Consider the following 14990-nt stretch of genomic DNA (forward strand, 5'->3'; position numbering starts at 1 on the left):
TTTAAGATATCTCAGACGAATTGGCAATTACTTGGTCATTGGTCTATGTGTCAGCCTTTATTTGACGTCTGTGGTGTCAGCTTTAGAATTTTTGTCTATGACATGATTTTGTTTTGTCCATGGTGATTTTATAGTCTTTGGTCATGTTGGTGTCATGGTGGTTCATTTGACGTTTATCTTGGTGAGCCATGTCATAAAAAGTGTACCTACAGCGCCTGAGTGAAAGTAATATCAATCTAAATAGTGAGGTCTCGTAAAAAGTTAAACTAAACGTCTCAGAAAGGAGCAAACTAAATAATAAATGCGTTTTACACAATGCCTCCTAAGATTAACAAAGTAGGACGACCTCCAGGCTCTAAAAACAAAATCAAAAATAAGATAGATGATGTTTCCGAAGCGTGTGAATTTTGTAAGGAGGTTTACGACTCCCCCAAGCAGTACAAAGCTCATTTGCAATATTGCAAGACATCGGTATTGCAGTCCGCACAAAAACGAGATACGGTATGACCAGTTTGATAATTATCGTTCATGTATTTTACATCAATTATTTTTAAGTTTGTCAATGAACAATACCATCTATTTTCGTTTCAGACCTACAACTGTTCTAAATGCAACAAGAAGTTTAAACTAAAGATAAACTTTAAAAACCATCTCAAAAATGAACACTCAAGGACTCCAGGCAGCATCAAATGTAAACAGTGCTTTGTTGTTTGCCCAAACGATGAGGTCCTTACCAGACACGTAGAGTTGATTCACCAGAGAGAAATATTTGAGTGTGAGCACTGCGGCACAAAGTTTGTGAGACGCTCCCATGTTGCTAGACATATGAAGCAGAAGGGTTGCGACGGCAAAAATGTCAATTTGTTTCCTTGTGAAGTGAGTATTGATTTAAATTTCAATTAGAATCCAAATAGTTTATAATTGTAAATTATGCCAAATTTCATAAAAATTCTAGTGAATTCTAACAGGATCTCACCAAATTTGAATAGGCAGGAGAAACAAAAAGAGCTGAGAAAGGGAGTGTTAACCGATTGTCAAGGAATTCCTAAACCCTACACCTATTGATCACAAGTCCATGGCTCTGCTCTAAGTTTTTCTCTCTCCAAGACCTGCACAGTGAATCCATCAATTGCTAAGATATTTGTCTCATTGCTCTAAAGAGAAAGTGTATCTGCATAATGTGCCTATATTATCATCTGTGCAGCTGTTCTATTATGCACATGTGCCATTCAGCAAGTTGCAATTTCAGAGCAGACTACTGTGTAAAATTTCTATTGATCATAACTAGCATATTTTTAAAGGCTCACTGTGCATAGTAGAGAACTTGCACTGGAGTAGAATTGTTGTTTTAAGCTTTCAAATTCAAAACAACTCAGGCTGCTCCATTGCAGGTTGATCCACTGTCAAATGTTGATTATAATGACCAGGTACAACAGCTTATGTGCTCTAAATGGCTAGATATATAATGAATAGATAAGAAATAACATACAATACTAGATTATGAGACTTACATTGAGCACCATTAAAATAAATATAATTTTATAAAACAATCCAAACCCAACACACACAACAGGGTGCAGTGGAAGCACATGCATGACACTACGAACGGAGGGACATAATATAAATGTTTTAAACATATAATTTATGTATACCAAAGGCAGTTTAGATTAAAAGGCTATTTATTATTATATAACACTCTTTCCATATAAAGAGCAGTAACATAACTTTTTACTTTATTACAATTTACATATAAACAATTTAAGTCAATCCATACTAATATTATAAATGTGAAAGTGTGTGTCTGACTGTCTGTTTGTTTGTTTCTCTGTCTTTCACGGCAGAACAGAGTGACAGAGTAAGAGTAAGTAAGTGGAGATAGTTGAATGGATGGAGAGTGACATAGGCTACTTCTTTAGTGTAGTGGTAGAGCAGAGTAGGGTAGGTAAGAAGTTCACATTAGTGAAAGCGAAGTTTGACTGGGGCCGCTAGTATGATGTTTTCAAAGAGTAATTTTTCTTACTTTCAGATATGTGATGCTTCTTTCACGCGGAAAGACAATCTGATGGTGCACCTCAGACTGCAACACATTAGCAGATTAGATTACAGTTGCAAACATTGTGAGTTTAGCACCAAAAACTTCTCCAAGTTGATTTTACACACACAGAAGTTTCACATAGGTAAGTTTTAGAATAATGTAAATTAGTTATTAATAGAAATAACACTTCTTCAATAAAATGATATTACACATAATATGCATAATATACACAACTTATAAGAGATTCTCACTCACTCTAATAAGAACCAAATTCCATTGCACTGTTTCATGTTGTCTTACTTTTTATGTGTTAATGTTTTTCATAACATGGGTATGGTGACAGTCACCTGTATGACATTCATAATACTACTATTCTTTTTCTTTTCTGGGTCTATTCTGCACTTGGCCACTAGGGGTTGGTATTGTACGTCCATTTGGTGCTGGTCCTCGCTGGAGTAACTCCAGCCATTCGGCCTCTCTCCAGAAGCTTAGCTGCCCAGGTCGCTGAACACACGTTGTTCAGATATACCTTTGCATCTAAACATGTATCGGGGTTTCTTCTTCCTCCATGCATGCTCTGCACAGGGGACTATCGGTTATACATAGAACCGAAAGGTGTTTGTTTAGTGAACAGTGCTCTGTCATTAGTTCTACTACTATTATGGTGAATTGTGGCAAACTTTCAAGAGTGAAACAAACTGTCACCTGCACCATCCTACATGAAACCTCAGGGTCCTCATTCCAAATGTGCATGAAGAAGATTTGCTTCAATAACTATTTACATTTCTGATTTGTCTTATGTGCCCCTTAACACTTGTAAAGTTACTAATTTGTTTTCCTGTAGAGAACCTCCAGCTGGAATGTGATTATTGTGGAAAAATGACGGGCTCCCGTGCGGCGATGACTAAACATCTGGAGATACACGGGGAGAAGAAATATGCTTGTGATGTGGTATGTTGAAACAGTTATTTGATTTACATTAGTATAAAATACAATAGTATAATATTGTTCTTATTGTTGTTTGTAAAAAAATCAGTAATTATATTTCTTGTGTCAAAAAGCTGCTAATTGGAGAAACTCTGCTTTGGTAAGTGGACATGTCATGTAATAAACACATTATTTATTAATTACATCATATACATTTCATTGAACTTTAAAATAAGAAAAAAAAATTATGACCAAAATATTAGGTACTAGCGGACGCCCGCGACTTCGTCCGCGTAAATTTCGATGTCAACTTTACTACTACCCCTACCCTACCACTACCCTAACCCTACCCTATCCAACCCCTACATCTACCCTACCCTACCCCTACCCTCCCCGTACCCTATCACTTTCCTACCCCTATCCCACCCGTACCCCTATTTCACGCCTATCCTACCCCTACCCTACCACTTCCCTATCATACCCGTTTCTCTACCCTACCACTACCCTATCTCTATCCCTACCCTACCACTACCCTAAACCCGGCCCTAAACCTACCCTACCCCTACACTACCCCTACGCTTCCCTACCCGTACCCTACCCTACCCTGTAAGTTCTCTATCTTACTCCTACCCTTAGCAAAATCGGTCCAGTCCTTCGAGAGTTGTGACCAAGGGAAATAGAGACTTCTACGCTAATAATATAAAGAGGTAAAGTTCGTGTGGTTGAAGGAGGTAATCTCTGGATCTACTGGACCGATTTGGAAAATTGTTTTACCAATAGAAAGCTACGTTATTTGCGAGTGTCATAGGCTATGTTTCTCCATATTCACACAGGAACGGGAACTATGTAAATAAAAGCGCCGGGCGTCATATAGCGGAATTTCTGCGTCTTTTAGAAATTTTGTATTATCTCCGAAACTATTTAAGTAATTAACATACTGTAAAGGGCAAATCTTATCTCCGTAATATCCTTGTGATTATTAAATAATTTATTTTAATAAGGATTAAAGTTTAGTTGTTTAAATAATGACGTAAACCTAAGTATATAAAATTAATAATTTTTAAAACACAAAAGGTACTATATCTGTTAATATATAGAAGATAGATATATGGTGTCGCGGACTTTTTTGTAGAACTTTTAAAGATACATAAATTCTCCATACATTAATTTCAATTTTACACAATAGTTAAGGCAGCGCATGCGAATAAGTCTGTTTAAGAGGATTTTCAGTCCGACCTGTATGACAAAAACTGTGATAACTCGGCTAATATATATGATACCAATATAAAATATAGCCTATAGCACTCCCCGATAATGTAGCATTCTACTGGTGAAAGAATTTTTAAAATCGGACCAGTAGTTCCGAAGATTACCCCATTTAAAAAATGTGACAAACTTACAAACTTACAAACTTTACCTCTTTATAATATTAGTATAGACTTTTTTGTAGAACTTTTAAAGATACATAAATTCTCCATACATTAATTTCAATTTTACACAATAGTTAAGGCAGCGCATGCGAATAAGTCTGTTTAAGAGGATTTTCAGTCCGACCTGTATGACAAAAACTGTGATAACTCGGCTAATATATATGATACCAATATAAAATATAGCCTATAGCACTCCCCGATAATGTAGCATTCTACTGGTGAAAGAATTTTTAAAATCGGACCAGTAGTTCCGAAGATTACCCCATTTAAAAAATGTGACAAACTTACAAACTTACAAACTTTACCTCTTTATAATATTAGTATAGATAGAGGCACCCTATCCAAGATTTTCTAAGATCCTATTAAAGATAAATAACTTCAAGGGTCTCTAGAGAAATGTTGCCATGAAGACAAGTGTCTGGTGCATGGTGGCAAACAAATATTTTTTTTATTCATTACAAGTTAGTCCTTCACTACAATCTCACCTGATGGTAAATGATATTGCAATCTAAGATAGAAACAGGTTAACTTGTTAGGAGGAGGATGAAAATCCACACTTATTTCGGTTTCTACACGACATTGTACCGGATCACTAAATCATTTGACTCTTTGACTTTGAAAACTCTGCGCAAAGTCCAGGACTTGTGATCTGGATGTAGGTTTAAGGAATTCCTTGAGAACCAATTAACACTCACCTCCTCCGCTTGTGTTATTTTCCCTACTTAGCCAAATTTGGTAAGATCCTATTAGAACAGCTGTGGATACCCGTTCTAATCTATACTAGCTGCAGAGGTCTTTAAGCAAGTTATAGAGAGATTTTGCTGGTAATCCTCTCGCACCAACTTCTATGGCGTACATATTAACGACATCCATTTTTAGTTCATTTGTTAGGTCATAATATTTATTCACTTTTATACTGTTGTCCCTTGGAATGTTAGTCTCCCATGTTAGTTTCCATGTTTATACATAAGGCCGTACGAAGGTGAGATACAATAACTAAAGGTGATCACACACTCGCGCAGTGCGGCTACAACACGTACACGATCGAGGTGATGCGGCGCCACGTGCTCACACACGTGCCGGACAAGCCGCACAAGTGTCCGCTGTGCGAGCGCTCCTACATACAGAAGGTGCAGCTGCAGCGCCACATGAAGAACCACTCGGGCCACTGCTGCACCACCTGCGGGGACACCTTCAAGACTGAGGCCAAGTAAATGTTTATCTATACTTAATATTATAAAGCTGAAGAGTTTGTTTGTTTGTTTGATTGAACGCGCTAATCTCAGGAACTACTGATCCGATTTGAAAAATTCTTTCACCGTTAGATAGCCCATTTATCGAGGAAGGCTATAGGCTATATTTTATCCCCGCATTCCTAAGGGAACGGGAACCACGCGGGTGAAACCGCGCGCGGTCAGCTAGTTTTAAATACTTACACACCCGCGTAGTTCCCGTTCGCGGTAATAGCCAATATCACTCACTCACTCACTCACAAACAACGTGGGTTTCCAGTGGTAAAAGTATTTACAAAATTTGTTTAATAAATCCAGAGATTACAACACCACAAACTTTACCTCTATAATATTAGTATAGATTTACCATCATCACCATTAACAGCCGATGGACGTCCAATGCTGGACATAGGCCTCTTGCATGGACTTCCAAACAAAACGGTCTCGAGCTGCGAGCATCCAGCCGCTCCCCGCAACCCGCTTGATGTCCTAGATTTACCATATCTATGAAATATGACAAATATTCCTGTTCCCCTTCAACTGGTCGGAAAAGACTGAGACTAAAGTGGATTTGACAATGGTGAAGCAGTCGGTGATGAGACAACCTCTCAGTGATGAGAACACTTTACTGTGGAGCTATTCAGTAAGAAAAACCCAAAAATGGGAAGTTATTGGTTGATGGTTACATCCCTGTACCTCACAGAGTAATTTTTATCATTAATGTCTGACTTCTAACTTCCAAAAGTAGACAAAGTATATATGGTATGGTTTGTTTTATTTTACGAGAATATGTGATTATTATTCACCTGAATGTATCTCATTACAGATTAATAATTCACAAAAACCAACACAGGACTAATGGTTTGTCATGCCCATTTGTAGACTGTGAGTTCAGCAAAAAGGGATTCAAGAACCAGGACTCCCTTGAAGAACACCTGAAACTGCATTATGAACGTAAGTCCAGGATTAACATACCAGGATAACGTCACTTATATTGTGTCCAACAAAATGTGTAAAACTAAGGATTAATCATAGTTAAAATTTCGTAAAATTGTACACATATGATAGACATATTTTTTATTTTTTGTCGCGGACTTTTTTTTTAAAGGTGAACAATTCCGTCATTCACAAACAAAATTGTCTGTCTTTTTTGAGGAAAACTAACTTAGATTTGGTATATAACTTATACTAAACTAGAAGTTTTGTCTGGTTTTTACTCACTAAACCTAACCCAACTACACCTAAAGGTATTTTTAAGGAGCTCTTTAACCTACAAACACGATTTTTTTTTTTTTTTCTTTACAAGTTAGCCCTTGACTACAATCTCACCTGATGGTAGGTGATGATGCAGTCTAAGATGGAAACGTGCTAACTTGTTAGGTTAGGTTAGGTTAGGAGGATGAAAATCCACACTCCTTTCAGTTTCTACATGACATCATACCGGAACGCTAAATCGCTTGGCGGTACGTCTTTGCCAGTAGGGTGGTAACTAGCCACGGCCGAAGCCTCCCACCAGCCAGACCTGGACCAATTAAGAAAATCTCAATCTGCCCAGCCGGGGATCGAACCCAGGACCTCCGTTTTGTAAATCCACCGCGCATACCACTGCGCCACGGAGGCCGTCATTACAACTATGAAACAACAATTCTATAGAGACAGTTTTTATAATCGCATCTAAAATATGGGTATCAAATTGTCTTGCTTTGCTCAGGTAGTGGAGGCCACTACAATAATAGTTCTTAGGCAATTTGTGTAGTAAAATTTTTGAATAATAGTTTTTCTTCATTTCAAATAAAAAGGCATTCTAAGAATCATTTGAAAAATTAAATGACGTCAGTCTAAATCCAATATGGCGGACTTCCTAAATTGGAACAATGTAATCCAAGGTATCAAATTTTTTCTTATAATAAAAAATCTATTAGTCCAGCTTGCAAGTAAATAAATGAAAGTTACAACTTCAATCAATCAAAATACATATTATATTTATTGCGAATTCGAGTTACAGTCAGATCTCATTTAAATAGACACCAAATTCCGCCTTCCAGCATACAGACTAAGGGCCTTGTATGGGTTCGAAACTAGTCGGTCATACTCCGACCTTATATCACGTGAGTTTTAGCCGTGTTTCATAATCAATTAATACGCAATATATAAAAAACAGCTAAAACGTTACAGCGTTCAAGTGCGAGGTGTGCAACAAGCGGTTCCAGAACGAGACGAACATGCGCCGCCACCTCAGCACGCACGCGCTGGAGAAGCCGCGCCGCTGCATGTACTGCGTGCGCGCGCGGGCCTACGCGCGCGGCGAGCACCTCATCCGCCACGTGCGCAAGTCGCACCCCAAGGTGTTCCGCGAGCGGCTGGAGCACGTGCGCCGCGTGCTGGTGAGCGTGCTGCATTCATTAGCAGCTTATTCTAACGGCCCACTACAGGGTTAGGCCTCCCTCGACATAGAACAGAGGGCGCGCGGCGAGCACCTCAACCACCAGAGCCGAGCTACTCAAAGGAAAAAATGAAATAATAAACGAATGTAAACCGTACGACTGAAGTAAGGCTTCTTTCAAAAATTAAAAACAAAGCGCTATGTATGAGACTCAGATGACGTACGCACTCATGCTACAGGTCCTTGTACAAAAAGGGATTAATGATACAATGGTAATCTTATTGATAGTTTAAAATAACAAACACTGTTTGACTGCCTTGCCTGCCTGTAGATGGCAGCACGCATCTTAAAAGCCTCGTCCGATTACAGTTGGCTTGGGTCGCGACAACCCGAGAAAGTATGAAGTGTTCCGTAAGTTAGGTGTTAGTGGGAGGCCGAGTGCTAAGAAGGCGGAGAGAATAACTTGAGTGGAGAAGGGAAGTGTTAAGTAGTTTTAAGACTTCTTCTTTCTTTAACCCTACATACAACCGTCACAAGTCCGGGACTTCACTCAAGGTTATAAATTCTTAGTAGGAATTGCTAGACCTGATATGTTATCATTGAATAATTGTTGTTAGCTTTTTAAATCCTCTTCTTATGTTAACCCGTTATACCGACATGTGTGTGAAAAAGTTTTACTTCATAAAGTAAATCCATCGTTCGCAGGGCTCCGTGGTGAGCGTGGAGCGCGTGTGCAAGTCGGAGATCGAGTCGATCCTCAACGTGCTGGACGCGGAGTCGGAGCGCATCATCAGCGGGTACGGCGAGGGCGTGCTGTACGGCGGCCTGCGCGAGATGTCGCCCGGCGAGGAGGCTGCCAGGGAGGTCCGTTCACTTCGGTTATCATCATTCATCATCTTCATCGTCATCGTCATCTACATCGTCATCGTCGTCATCATCATCGTCGTCATCATCATCATCATTATCATCATCATCACCATCATCATCGTCGTCGTGATCATCATTATCATCATCATCATCATCAAATTTCATCAAAATTGTTTCAGTACTTTTTGAGATATGTATTCAAATTATAGATTCAGAGTGTGCAATCAAGATTATGCAATTGCTTGAACAGAAAAATAAAGTAGTAGTTTCTATGAATAATATGAGTAATTGTACTATTTTGTCCAAAAGTTTTATTATTTTGAAAGTTGTTCTTTGTTTTTGTAGGAAGAATTGCAAGAAGAGGAGTCGCCCTTGATGTCTGAGGAAGAACTGGCGCAAAGTCTCAGGAAGCTCTTGATGCAGCTCATCGACAAGGAAATGCTGGAGTGCTTTGGATGGCCGGATGAATCTATTGATGTGGTATGTGATAGAACTGTTGAAACTCTTGGATTATTTAGCAATATTTTTCTTTCATTTCATTTTCGTTTCATTAATATAACTAATGTACACATACATAGTTATAAAAATTTGTGTCTTTGGTGTACCTAATTATGCTACTAAAGTAATCACTTATTCTGGTATTACAAAAAGATTTTGATGCATTAGTAATAACGAAAATTTCAATTAAATTTTACTTGTGCACTGCATTTTCAAAATTTAGAATCGCATCATGTCAAGGGTCGTTTGCTGTCAGGGTTTTTCAGTTCTTTAAGATATTATGTATTAGTCTTGTCCTCCAACCTTGTTTAAAGACCTTTATGATGTCCTGATTTATCTGATGTAATTTATTTGTTGCAATTGGAATTACACGTGTGTGACATGTAGGCGTATTAAACAGGATGACGAATCGTATTAAGCGTTAGGAAATGTATGAAAACATGTCACAAGTTGTAGGGACTGGCATAAAATGACGCATTATCCGAGAAATTGTTTTAAGCGTGATCGTCTTAGGCGGGTTTTACTGTATAAAATCTAAACTCGTTTTCCTTAGAAAATTACAGACTTCATGTAAATAGTCTGAGGTTGATGATGATGATGATGATGATGATGATGATGATGATGATGATGATGATGATATGATGATGATGAACAGGTGCTAGAGAAGGTGATCGAGAACTGCGGAGCGCGCGCCGCCGACCGCGACAAGTGGACGCTGGTGCAGCGCCTGCGCGAGAACGCCAAGCACCTGTTCCTGTACGTCATCGAGGACAAGGACATCGCGCGCATGATGGACACGCACACCATCGACCAGATCATCAAGCACATCCTGCAGCAGGTCTCCGATGAGGACGAGCAGAACGCCGCGGAGCTGACGCAAGCAAGTTAAGTAGGTCCCGTGAAGAGAAAAAGACTTTGTCGACCAATAGCGGCTGAACCGGAAACGTCCTAACGCAACAATGCGAAGTATATTTCCAGTTTATTGGCCGTGGTTGCCCTAAATGTACCCACCAATGTTAAGGGCTCATACTTGGTGGAAATACTTAACAATGTGCAAAATATACTCCCATAACTTCATCTCTTGCACTCGAGTAACTGCAAAAATTTTCTCTTCGGCTCCCATACTATTAAGCCGCATAGACTTAATAAATCAGTCATCAATCGTAGCTACAAGCATTTGCATTAAAACTTATGAGACGTGATAGCCCAGTGGATATGACCTCTGCCACCGATTCCGGAGGGTGTGGGTTTGATTCTGGTCTGGTGCATGCACCTCCAACTTTTCAGTTGTGTGCATTTTATAAGAAATTATATATCATGTGCCTCAAATGGTGAAGGAAAACATTGTGAGGAAACCAGCATACCAGAGAGTTTTCTTGATTCTCTGCGTGTGTGAAGTCTGCCAATCCGCATTGGGTCTGCGTGGTGGACTATTGGCCTAATCCGTCACATTCTGAGAGGAGACTCGAGCTCAGCAGTGAGCCGAATATGGGCTGATGATGATGATGATAACTATTGGTCGACATGTCCTTTTGTCTTTACGAAATTTGTCGTGGCACGCATCGAGCTTTGTAAATGCGCTGTAATGCCAAAATAATATCAATGAAATGTAAACATAATGTCTGTTTTCCGAAAAATCATAATCATGAAGGGTAGACGAGAAGGTGCGTTGAGAGCTAATACATTTTTGGGGATTGTAAAATTTGAAATAAATCAAACAATTCTGCAGCAAATGTCCGCCATGACGATGATCAAATGCCGCAAAGATTTCGCAATAAAATCAACCACTTTCTGGCAAGTTAGGTAAGCTCAAACGTGGCACTGCAATACCAAAAATACATGAATGAAATATAAAAATGGTGTTTTTTTTTTGGAAAATCAAGGAAGCACACAAGATTTTCCAAACTTATTGATAAGTGAATTTTATATTTTATTACGATTTATACAAAATATACTGTAGTTGGGTTTATGCTTAGGACTAGTGAAGGACTATTATGTAATCTTTAGAACAATTCGCCGTAATAAGGTAACTAGTGTAAGGTAATTACTTATTAGTTGTGATGAAAGCTATGTTCATAAAAAAGTTCATTCATATTTTGCCTCAACAGTGTTATTTTTTGTTCTGTTATTATGTATATTATGACAAAATAAAATATTCCTATTCTACATCTGTAGAATCTATTTTCGACCGGCTATTGGTCGACAATACTTTTTCTCTTCAGTGGAATTTATACAGGGTGCTCGGGAGTAATTCCCATAACTTGAGGGTGTTGACAAGTCCACTTATAGGAGCAAAACTGCATAACTATTTTTTTTTAACAAAAAAAATTTCAATGTTTTCATACAAAGTAATTCAAATAGTTCCAGCTATCCATGTAACACAAGCCTCTTTATCTATTCTTGCAATTTTAAATACGTAATCGTAGTGGTAAGACTGTCGATATCGACTAGATATTGCAACTGGCACTCCGAACTTCGTTAGTAAGCTACTTCATGATATTTATCAATGAATAAGTTTGGCTAGGTCATAATATAAGGCTTATATCGCATATATAAGGGCCACAATTTAAAATCTATTTACAAAAGAAATACTTTTCACTACGAAACTATTCATTTTAGAACAGATGTTTCTTAGACATTTTTAATTAATTTTCCTTAGAGAATATATCCCCAATGGAATACTCCCGAGCACCATGTATATCGCTGCCTCTTTGATCCCAACTCAAACAAGAACAGAGCGATGTTTTAGATGCGCCGCTATTGGTCGAGATTTGTCTTCATCTCGATATGTCGGGGGACGCTAACTTAGGGCTAATGGACATAGACAAGCAATAATTAATCACAATTAAATATTTTATTTAAGTTATTAATATGTTTATCAATCAAATCATTACCTAGAGTAACTTATTGTTTTAGTTTAGAGTAAACTTAAGTTAATAAAAATAAAAGACATGTCTGTGAACGAGGTGTACCCTGGGCCTGTAGCCATGTGGCACGTCGATTCTCTTTCTACAAACGCTAACGCTTCGTAAAGTAACAAAATGTATGCGAATGACAGCTCCGATCGACAACTTGATCACGTGACCTTTCGATAGTGAATGTCATTCCCATACATTTTGTTAGTTTTCGAAGCGTTAACGTTTGTAGAAAGAGAATCGACTTGCCACATGGCTACAGGCCCAGCCCCACAAGCCAAGTGGCACGTCGATTCTATACTATTCTATATAGAGAAATCTCGATTCTCTATAGAGAATCGAGATTTCTCTATATTAATCGAAAAGTCGATTCTATTCTATATAGAGAAATGTATGGGACAGACAGATCTTGATCACGTGACCGAAGTCGATAGCAAATGTGAATCCTATACATCTTTCCAGTTTTCGAAGCGTTAGCGATCGTAGAAAAAGAATCGACTTGCCACTTGGCTACGGGGGCTGGTGTTTTAGACGGCAGTTAATAGTATAAGGTATTATACATACTATTATCATTGCTCTGGTGGGAGATATAGAATATTTATTATTAAGTTTAATATTATAATAATATGGTTGGGTATAGTTTAAATACAAATATGGAATCATGTTAGTGTTTGTCATACACACAATGTTTTAGATCACATCAATGATATTTTATACTAGAGATATGGCAATAGCGCATCAAAACTGAGGCGGACAAATGTGCATAATTGTCTTAATTTTATTAAGTCGCTTACTTAATAACGAAAGTTATTTAAACAAATAATACCTAAATATTATTTACAAAGTCGAGTTGTGTGGTCAGGAAGTGTAAAAACTATATATATACACAAATATATATTGTAAGTAAACACAAAATTGTGCTCAGTGGATTGTGCTAAATTCGGATCACTTTTTTCAGATTTTGTAGGCACGTAACAATGATGTTAAATAGTGTTAGATGTGTAACTAGTTCATGAAAAATGAGGCGCTCAAAAGAGGCAATTTCCACATCTCAACGTTAATTGTGGGCAACAACGAACGTTATTTAAACAAATAATATCTATATATCGTCTACAATGTCGAGTTGAGTGTTCAGGAAGTGTAAAAACTATATACACATAAATAAATAATTGAATTACAGATAAAATTATGCATGTGTGCGCTCAGTTTTGTAGCCTATTATTCAGATCACTTTTTGCGGTGATTTTGTAGGGACGTAACCGATCTATAGCATAAAATTATCATTGAGACATAACACATCTATAATATAAAATATCGTTCGATCATATACAATTATGTTATTCTTCCATTATATTATATTTGTAACGGGTACAGTAAGAATTAGTTGTTAGTGTAATTTTAAGAATTTTAACAGATCAATTTCCATCTAAAAAGAAAATCAAGCAATGCTTAATGTGCCTTTATCGTGAAATTGACTTATATGAGAATCATGTAATTTTTATGTAAATTTTATGAAATAAATTTTATTCGAGTTATATTATATTAACTAAAATCAATGAAATGTTTCACATTACAGTTATTTTTATAGTGTTTAAATAATAATAATTAAAGAAAGGCTCATGTAAAATTGACCCTGGCCAACATCTTTTTTATATATTAAAGAAGATTTTATGTTACTAAAGGAAATCAAAGAAATACTTGTTATAAATTATGTCACATTTACATAGTTTGATTGATTTAAATGAAATAATTGAAAAAAAAATTATATAGCATGCTGTTCAGTGTTCATAATAATTATTACTGTTTTATTTTAAAATATTTAAGACCACACTAGCGTTTTTCAAGCCTAAACAGACAGACTGTCTCAATTAGAAATTATGTCATTTTGTATAAAGAGGTCCTGGATTCGATTCCCAGGTCGAAGCAATTTAGGATTTTATATTTTTTTAATTGAAGTCTGGTGTAGTCGTTTTGACTGTGGCTAGTTACCGCCCTACCAGCAAATACTGTAAAGCATCATATTTTGTTATATGTATGTGAGTAACTTCTTGAGTAAAAACTTCTTTGTGTGTAAAAAAACTGTCTGCTTAGGCTCTAAGACCTGTTAAAACGTTCTTAGACGTTCCTCAATATGGAAATTAAAGCTCGATCCACTTGAGAACGTAATTGTGATGTTATTTGTATGGTGAAGAAATCAACACTGCACTTAATATGTGCTCTTTAGTCGACTAACGTCTATTAATATCGTCCGAGAGTAGTTCTTGACGTAATTTGTAAGCTATAATTTTTCACTTAATCAATTTTATAATTAAAAAATGTTGATTTTATCAGTTATTTAATTTTTATAGTTTTGGCACTGATTGCATTTTAAATAATATTGTTATAATTATGTTAATATGATAAATAAAATACTTTGAAGGTGAGATTCAGGTTTTTTTTTATTTTATTTTAATAAGTAGTGAAGAGCTAACTTGTAAAGAATAAAAAATAAATTGGTTCAACCATTCCAAAGATTAGCCTAGAGCAGCAGACAAAAATTAAAAAAAAAAGCTCGTTTGTGTGTGTATTGTGTAAATACAGAAAACAGTTAGTTGAAATTATTATCATTTCTATCATCATTCTTAGATACGCTAGAACCCAGAGCCATAGTTAGTAAAAGCAATCTCGGAATATAGACTAATCTGTGGACTGAGACTGACAATG

At 37.0% G+C, this 14990-nt stretch overlaps 1 protein-coding gene across 1 annotated transcript; it reads left to right on the plus strand.

Annotated features, from left to right (window-relative positions):
* Nucleotides 1-148: 148 nt before the first annotated feature.
* LOC112046431 (zinc finger protein draculin) lies at nucleotides 149-14712 on the plus strand. Its single transcript, XM_024083047.2, has 10 exons — nucleotides 149-501; nucleotides 592-876; nucleotides 2027-2177; nucleotides 2880-2986; nucleotides 5415-5602; nucleotides 6451-6578; nucleotides 7800-8008; nucleotides 8713-8871; nucleotides 9220-9354; nucleotides 10028-14712. The coding sequence occupies exons 1-10, from the start codon at nucleotides 316-318 to the stop codon at nucleotides 10259-10261; spliced, it is 1782 nt and encodes a 593-aa protein (XP_023938815.1). The 5' UTR covers nucleotides 149-315; the 3' UTR covers nucleotides 10262-14712.
* The last annotated feature ends 278 nt before the right edge of the window (nucleotides 14713-14990 follow it).

This window comes from Bicyclus anynana, chromosome 21 (genome assembly GCF_947172395.1).
Source record: "Bicyclus anynana chromosome 21, ilBicAnyn1.1, whole genome shotgun sequence".
NCBI lineage: Eukaryota > Metazoa > Arthropoda > Insecta > Lepidoptera > Nymphalidae > Bicyclus > Bicyclus anynana.